The following is a 9,009-nucleotide window of genomic DNA, read 5'->3' as shown; positions in this document are numbered from 1 at the left end:
TTCTACTGAGCCATCTCCCCAGCCCCAACCCTTTCTTCTTATCCACAGTGGATATTAAGTATATTGTGATATTTAAAAATTTCAATTACAAGCCAGGCATGGTGAGGCATGCCTGTAATCCCAGCACTCAGGAGGCTGAGGGATGAGGGTCATCATGAGTCTGAAGCCAGCCTTGGCTGCTAAGAGAGACCCTATCTCAAAAAAACAAAAACAAAAATTTTCAAATAGAGTCTTACTTTTCGTGTAGTCTCTGTTAGGCTAAATTCTTCTAGGTCTCAAGACCATAACCCTGTGCTGACTTTGCTGTTAGCCATGAGATATTATTCAGCAGTATACTATTAATGCGTGTCTAATAAGAAGACTGTTGTTATGCAGCCTGCTTATAAATGATCAGAGTTTGCTAACTGTGTATACTGAAAAGGTAGCACCAAATGATCAATCTATAAAGTATGTTTATGAGCTGGTCATGGTGGTACATGTCTGAAATCCCAGCATTTGGGAAGCTGAGGCAAGAGGATCACTGTGAGTTCAAGGCTAGCCTGAGTACTTGATGAGACCTTATATAAAAAAAATTAAATTAAAAACAGCATGTTTACCGTTTCCAAAGCCATAATCATTGGTGTGGTGCTTAGCCATAATAAGCAGTGCACCAAAGCTGAAATGCACCAAAGCTGGGTGCTGTGTAATGGTGCACACCTATAATCTTGGATGCTTGGAAGGCTGAGGCAGAAGGATTGCAAATTTGAGGCCAGCCTGAGCAACTTTGAGAGACCTTGTCTCAAAATAATATAAAAATGACTGGAGATATATTTCAATGGTAGGATGATTGCCTAGCATATATAAGGCTCTGGGTTCATTTTACACACACACACATGAAAATGTGCCAAATCTAACAATAGACAGTTTCTTCCTTTATTATTTTCTAAACTCCACTAAGTTTTGAAAGTTGGTGTGTTGTTTCCTTGGTCATGGGGGTAAAATGAATGAAAAGAAGAAGAAATGACATTTACTCAAATTTCTTAACCGTGGTACCTGAGAACTTAGTACAGTGACGGCTTATTTTTATCCTGGAAAAGATTGCTTTTCTTATTGTGCCAAAAGGAAGCAAACTGGGACTCAGACACTTCTCATCCCGCAAACTTCTTCCTCCCACAGCTCGTCAGATTGATTTTGTCATTCTGGCTTCTCCTTATTTCAAGTGCCAGAACAATTTGACTACTACTTCCTCTCTAGAGACTGGGGGAACCCTTCTCCAGGTTTCTGATGTGTCCCCACTAGATCTTCAGGGAAAGATTTGGGCTTGGGTGTGAGTAGCAGCCCTTTCAACTTAGCAACAGGCTATGCACATCAGGAAGGTTTGGAGGCAGATAAAAGATGCTGTGCTCCTGTCTCTCTGTCCATGGGCATATGGTCCCACTTGTGTTGGCAGTGGATTCTTCTTACCCTGTTGTCCACCTTCCTAAACTCAGCCATTTTTCATTATTTTCTTTCTGCGTTAGTATAGCTTTGTGGTTGAGACTGTCAAGTTTGAAATTAGGTATTCTGAAGGTCTAATGGTACATTTGAACCTCTGCATCCTTAGATACAGAGAATCATGGTTTGAAAATATGTGAAAGACATATCTATATTGGACATGTAGATTATTTTTCTTGTCATTATTTCATGAGCAATATAGTTTTTTTTTCTGGGTTTTTGTGTGTGTTTTTTTTTTTTAAGGAAAGGGTCTATAGGGTGTTCAGGGTCTCACTACTAGATCAGACTCATAGGGATTCACTTGTTTACAGCCTCCCAAGAGCTGGAATTACAAGCGTGCGCCACCACACCCAGTCTCAATTGCTGTTTCAGTGTGCCCTAGAGGCTGAGCCTGCATGGCAGGCCTGGGGATCAAAGCCCCAGCCCCTGCACCTGCTTGCAGGCGCTTTAATCCACTGAGCTATTTGGCTAGCCCTATGAGCATTATAGTTGAACAACTACTTATATGTAGCATTTACATCGCATTATGGGTAATGACTAATCTAGAGATGATTTAAAGTATATAGTAGCTGACATGCAAATAAATGCTACAGCCTTGAATATCTTTTGGTATGGACAGAGAGGGTAAGGACAAAGGGAGTATCTACTGATTAGAGGACCATTGTTAGAATTAAAAGATAAATTTAGGACAATACATGGTACACAGTAATTTTTCCTTATGAATTATTCATTCATATTCTCTCTCTCTCTCTCTCTCTCTCTCTCTCTCTCAGCAGAACCAGAGATTGAAATCAACATGTTGTGCTTGCCAGGCAAGTGCTTATTCTAATGAGTCATCTCCGCAGCCCCTATTCTCTCTTTCTCAAGCCAAGTCAATTTGAGTCAAATTCGCCTCATGAATGAAGGAAGGTGGTTGATTTGCTATACAGTTGACTTGCAGCTATCAGTGTGCAATGAAAGAGCAGCTATTTGGGGGGTAGGGAGATAGCTTAGTGGTCTAAGTGCCTGCCTGGCAAGTGCAAGGACACAGGTTCGATCTCTGGTACCTCATGCCACACTGGCCCCGGAACTACCAGCACACTGTGCTGGGCCTCAAAACCAGCCATGGTGGTGCATGCCTGTAATCCAGCTCTGGGGAGGCTGAGACAGGAGGATCACTATGAGTCCAAGTTGTGTAGCAAGACCCTGTACCAAATAAATAATTTTTTTTTTAAGAAATAGCTATTTTCATTTATTCCTGACCCAATAAATTTAATAACTTATGAGTGGAAAAATGCAACACAGCCATTTTATTTTATTTTCCATAATTTTATTGATAAACAAATAGCAATGAGACAGTTTCAAATCAAATTGGTAGGACAGTTTCAATAATTAACACATTGCGTACATTCTTCCTAGTGGTTAATTGCTATACAAGTACACAGCCATTTTAAAGTAAGTTACTAAAATATGAATGTGTACAATGCTTGTCTAGCATACAGGAGGCCCTGAGTTTAGTCCCTAGCACCTCAAAAAACAGAAGTCTTAATGTGTTTTCTTTCTGTTATAGTCACAAACATAACAATGGTCAGCCAATTTGGTTCACTCTGGGCATCCTGGAGGCGCTCAAAGGCTGGGACCGGGGCTTAAAAGGAATGTGTGTAGGAGAGAAGAGAAAACTCATCATTCCTCCTGCCCTGGGCTACGGGAAAGAAGGCAAAGGTACTTCTATATTTTTCACTGTAAGGACCAGAGCTCTTCTCTGGGGTTAGGACATGGAAGTTAGATAAGTACTATGCATTTTTTACTCTAGAAGTGAATAGAAGGCTTATAATTCTTTAGGAAATATGATTATATCTTGGTTATTAATTGAAATAACCAGTGAAGGTCATAAGCTAATGAAGGTCATAAGCAAATGAGCTAACAATAAAGTAAAAGTTCTGGAACCTAGAACTCCATTAACACTGTTCAACAATATGGTGGTTTTTTAAAAGTTGTGGTAAAATACACATGACATAATATTTACCATTTGAAACATTTTAAAGTATGCAGGTAATTCAGTGGCACTAACTTTTCATCCTCTCAAACTGAAATGCAACAACTGGTTTTACAAATGCAAAAAGAAAGCCCGCTCAACATTAGTGTCTTGATGTGTGGAATACTTGAAATGCTGAGTATTAGAGCCCTGAAGGCAGTTTTACATACGGGCTGTATGTGGCTTGCAACCTGCCATCTCCCCTAGCCTAGCACTTATTAGGGTTTCTTTTAATTTTCACTGTAAAACTTATGAAGTTTTTAATAATTTATTTAAAAATAATAGAGTGATCTGAAATGAATTCTCCCTCTGTCACAAAGCAGAGGCAAGCCAGAAAGCATCTGCCACTTAAGTGGGAACCTTTCTGACCTTCCGGAGGACTATCTGGTGATTTGTATCAGGAGGCCTGAAAATGTTTATGCGCATTCACTGCATAATTCTTACTGAAATCTAAGCTCAGGGAGTAATCAGGTATTAAGAGAATTGTGAACAAGGATATCCATCACTGCATTGTTTCTTTTTCTTTTCTTTTTTTTTTTTTTTTTTTTGGCGGTACCAGGTATTGAACTCAGGACCCTGTGCTTGCCAGGCAAGCACTTACTCTGCTGAGCTATCTCCCTGACCCCCACTGCATTGTTTCTGACAGTAAAAAATTAGAACTAGGCTAGGTGTACAATGATAAGAACTTAGAACTACAGTATAACCCTTTGAAAAGATATTTTCAAAGATTTTTAAAAATTGCATTTAAAATGTATATCATAATATACTGTAAGTATAAGAATAAGTATATACTGTAATATAAGAAGTAAATCACAAAAAATAAATAAAAATAGTAACAATGGACAACGGTATCGTGAATTATATTTATTTTCTGCTCTTATCTGCCACATTTGGTTTAGTAAGCATGTTACTTATAATGATGAAAAATATTTAAAATAATCATCAGAATCAGAGAACCACACTAAAATAAAACAAAGAACAAAAACTTCCCAGTATCCAGAGGTCAAGCTAACCAAGATTTATCCCTAGGGTGCAGAAGAAGCATAGGTGAGGATTTCTAGCCCCAGGTTCCTGAGGAACTAGTGCCAGGCACAGTGATGTACACCTGTAATCCCAGCACTCAGGAGGCTGAGGCAGAAGTATTCCTGCTAGTTTGAGGCCAGCATGGACCACATGGTGAATTAAAGGCCAATCTGAGCTACATAGTGAGACTCTGTCTCAAAAAGAACATGGGACTCACTCTATAAATCTTAACCTAGGCTAAGATGCACTAATCAAATTCAATTCGTATTTTAATTACAGTCTTCTTTAGAGAAGACAATCCAGTATATAGGAAACATGTAGGCTTAGAAGTATGTTGCTTTCCTATATCCTCATTGCCTCACCTTTAATATTTATATGTGTAGTATTAGTCCATTCCTCTAATCTCCATACTATGTTTAATTCACGTTTACTTTGTAATGTAGTCATCTCCTTCAAACTGAGTGCCACGAAACTGATTTTCCTAATATATATTTAACCCTGATCTTGTAGTGTTATAGTACTTGCTTGCATGCCTTCTTGGAGAGATGCCAGTTTTCTCAGCCATCTAGTGCATGTCTCTTCTCTATCTCCATCTGGAACGGTAAGCTTTGGCTCACAATGTAAGTGCTGCTCTTTTAAACTTACAAATGCTCTTCTCACAGAGATAGGGAGGGGATGAGGGGGAGAACTCAGGAATAGTTAACAAGTTTACTTAGATTTTTATGTTAAATATAGCTATAAAGAAACAAGTTTGAAAAAAAAATATTTTTCTATACTTCCTAGAAACATTTTTTAGTTGGTTGGTTGGTTATTATTTTTCACTGTCCTGGAACTCTAATGAAGCTCTTTTCATGTTTAAAAAATTATTTCCCTTTTCCAAAGTTTATTTCAATTTTTCTCTTCTCATGAAATGCCTGAAACATATATATTGTGTTGTATATCAGAAAGGATGTTGACTAACTTTTTGAAATGTTTGAGCTTTCCTGTATTATTTTTAAAGCCTATAAGAAAATAATCTCAGTAACAGATGTTCTTAAGATCTTGATATTTATTAGGCATAATTTTGAGTACTTGATTTTCTTCTTTTGTCCCCCAGTGGGCTCTTAAGCTACAAGATATTATCATCCGTGTCTTACAGATGAGGAAACTGAAGCTTAGAGATGGGCAGGTTTAAATTTCAGTTCCTGAGTCTGACACCAGGAATCACTCAATTACGCACTGCCAATGTAGCAATAACAGCCCCGTGCTATGTACCTGTGGATCAAGACTTTTTGACCCCAAAGTTTGTAAATCATTTGATATTATTGACTCAGAATTAGCTAAATCTCTTTAATTATTCTTGACATATAAGACGTAGTATCTTATTTATATTTTAAATTTAACATCCAAGCTATTGGATGTGTGTGTGTGTGTGTGTGTGTGTGTGTGTGTGTGTGTGGTTCATTACTAAGCTTAAAAACAGAAGGCTTTTGCTTTATTCCTTTTTTTAGTCTATTTGTCAAAGTAAAATATAGTATGTAAATAATTTTCACCATATGACATTTTTAGACATGCTGTTTCTTTTAAGTCAGTTAAGAGCCCTTTACTGGGACCATAGTTTCGTATTTGGGCCTGGAGGTGTATCTCAGTGGTTGAGTATTTGCCTAGTGTGGTTGAAATCATGAATTCTGTCTCCAACACTGCAAAACAAAAACACCACAGTGAACAACTTTTAAATAAAAATGTGCCACCTCTCTCCTACTGTCAGGTAAAATCCCCCCAGAGAGCACACTGATATTCAACATCGACCTCTTGGAGATTCGAAATGGACCAAGATCCCATGAGTCATTCCAAGAAATGGATCTCAATGATGACTGGAAACTCTCTAAACACGAGGTGACCTTGTCTTCTACCGATGGATTTTTGTTCTTTGGTAGCTTATTGCCTCAGAAAAATATTTAATGAAAACTTATTTTTATTTAAGGAAAATGTTATGTATAAATTTTCTTGAAATAATTATTATTATGGCTTGTGTTTAGGTGTCCCCCCAAAGCCTCATGTGGTCAGAGGTGGGGCTTTTTCAGAGGTGGCTGGATCTAGAATGTGTGACCTTAGAATTGATTTATGGTGCAATGTTAGGATTGAAGGCATTAGAATTAAGGGTGTGAGTACTACCCGCTCTAAGTAACCTGGATAAGATATAAGAGATAGAAAAAGGTGTGGTCATCCTGTTGATTTGCTACCTTCTGCCTGCATGAACTGCTTTTCCTCTGTGAGGCCTGCCTGCTGTGCCACTCTGCCTTGGAGCCAGCTGATTATGGACTGAAACCTCTACAAACTGTGAGCTAAATAATCCTTTCCTCTCTTAACTTGTAAGTGTTGGGTATTTTGTCTCAGCGATGAAAAAGTAACTGAGACACTAATGCTATGAAAGTTGACTTTGCCATAGGAAACACTGTTTCAGGGCAAATATATTGATGCTTAAAAAGCACCATTCATGTTGGCTGTGTGGTGCACACTTGTAACTGAGGAAATTGGAGTAGTCTGGTTTCTAGTTCTACTTCTGTACTAAAAGTTAGATTTTCAAATAAAAAAAATTAAAAACAAAAGAAGAAAGAGAGGGCTGGTGAGCTAGCTCAGCAGACTAAGGGCCTGCTTAGAGAAGCACAGGGACGAGTGTTCAATTCCTGGTACCACATGTGGCGCCAGCCCTGCCCCTGGGCGCACTGAGCCAGTGACCGAGTCTGGGCACGGTGGTGTACTCCTGTAATGCTAGTGCTGGGGAGGCTGAAAACAGGAGGATCACTACAAGTCTGAGCTGTGTAGTGAGACCCTGTTTAAAAAAAAAGTTAGATTTTCACCAGTTATGGTAATACATTCCTGTAATCACAGCATTATGGGAGACCAAGGCAGGAGTATTATAATTTCAAGTCCAGCCTGGACAATTTAGCCACTTAGCAAGACCCTGCTGAAAAAAAAATTTACCTGGGGATGTAGCTCAGTGTGAAGGCCTTGGGTTCAATCAATACTCAGTACTACATACAGATTTAAAAAATCAGATTTTCATATGTCTTTTCAAAAGAATTTTCTGATTGGTTAAATACTCTAAGAATTCCATCTTCTAAACCTATGGACTGTTCTTAATAGTTTAGCGTCCTAATAGAACTTTGTTCTAGTATGTGCCAGACATGGGCCAAGGAGATGTATCACCTTCTCTTGTGTGGAAGACACTAAGTGACACTTATAGAAGGAATCCTGGACCATTGCAGCCTGTGTTGTACAGCAGGAAGATGCCTGTGATTTGCTGAGTTTCTTATGGATATGGGGAGTTCTTGAGAAATGATCAGTATGTTTGTAAAACCATATGAGCATTGGAAGAATTTTTTTAATTTATTAGAACATGTTTGCATTACATAATGAGTAAATTCATTGTGAGGGGTTAGTTGGTACTTGCATATAATGAATCTTTAAAAAAATTTTTTAATCATTTATTTATGTATTTATTTGGTTTGGGGTCTGGATATGCAGCTTAGAGCCCTAGTGGTCCTTCTGTCTCAGCCTCCCCAGTGCTGGGATTACAGGTGTGCATCACCATGCCTGGTTTCAGTAGCTGGCTCGGTGTGGGGCTGGCATGGCATGCAGTACTAGGGATCAAAGTCAGGTCCTTGCGCTTGCCAGGTGGATGCTTAGACCACTAAGCTATCTCCCCAGCCCTATAATGGATCTTAATTCTTTTTATCTCCTGTTCTCCTCCGTGCTCCTTCCATCACATTTTCAAATTTTTTTTTTGTTTTCATTTTTGAGACAGTGTCTGTTTATGCAGATCAGGCTGGGCTTGGGCTCACTTTGTAGCCTAGGCTAGTCTCAAACTCACAATGATCTTCCTGTCTCAGACTCCCAAGTGCTGGGATTGCAGGTGTGCACCACCATGCCCAGCTCCCATTTGCAAAAGATGTATTTCTTAGTTTCCACATGTGAATCTTTTATTTTACTTTTTAAATTATTTATACTTTTCTTCTTCATGTAAGAGAAGCCATGCAGTATTTAAAATGCTGTGTCTGATTTATTTTACTTAACATTATCATCTCAAGGTGTATCCATTTTTCTAAAAGTGACTTAAATTTATTCTTCTTTATGGTGTAGTATCTCTCTCTCTCTCTCTCTCTATCTATCTGTCTGTCTATATCACAGTTTCTTTATTTGTCATCTGTTGATAAATGGCTGCTTCTGCTAAGATTTAGCTATTAAGAGTTGTGTGAGCAGTAAAAAACTTGTGAGAGAAAAGAGATAATGCCTTAGTCACTTTGCTCATCGTGAGATGTAATACCAGACAGCTGAGACTTAGAGGAGTATGGATTTATTTTGGTCCCCTGTTTCAGAAGTCTGAGTTCCTGCATGGTCACCCAGCTCCAAGGCAGAAGCAGCCCGGTGGAAGGGTACAGAGGAAGAAAGGTGCTCACACAAAGGAGGTGAACAAGCAGAGAGAGAGAGAGAGAGAGAGAGAGAGAGAGAGAGAGAGA

General features: G+C 38.8%; 1 protein-coding gene across 1 annotated transcript in view; it reads left to right on the top strand.

Annotated features, from left to right (window-relative positions):
- The window catches only part of Fkbp14 (FK506 binding protein 14), a 13,963-nt gene that overhangs the window by 1,991 nt on the left and 2,963 nt on the right, over nucleotides 1-9,009 (top strand). Inside the window, exons 2-3 of the mRNA XM_004626515.2 lie at nucleotides 3,023-3,174; nucleotides 6,258-6,385. Of these exons, the coding sequence (XP_004626572.1) occupies nucleotides 3,023-3,174; nucleotides 6,258-6,385 (280 nt within the window). The remainder of the gene's footprint in view (nucleotides 1-3,022; nucleotides 3,175-6,257; nucleotides 6,386-9,009) is intronic.

This window comes from Octodon degus, unplaced genomic scaffold (genome assembly GCF_000260255.1).
Source record: "Octodon degus isolate 3935 unplaced genomic scaffold, OctDeg1.0 scaffold00015, whole genome shotgun sequence".
NCBI lineage: Eukaryota > Metazoa > Chordata > Mammalia > Rodentia > Octodontidae > Octodon > Octodon degus.
Note: the sequence above shows the minus strand (reverse complement) of the source record. Positions and strands in the feature narration are given on the sequence as shown.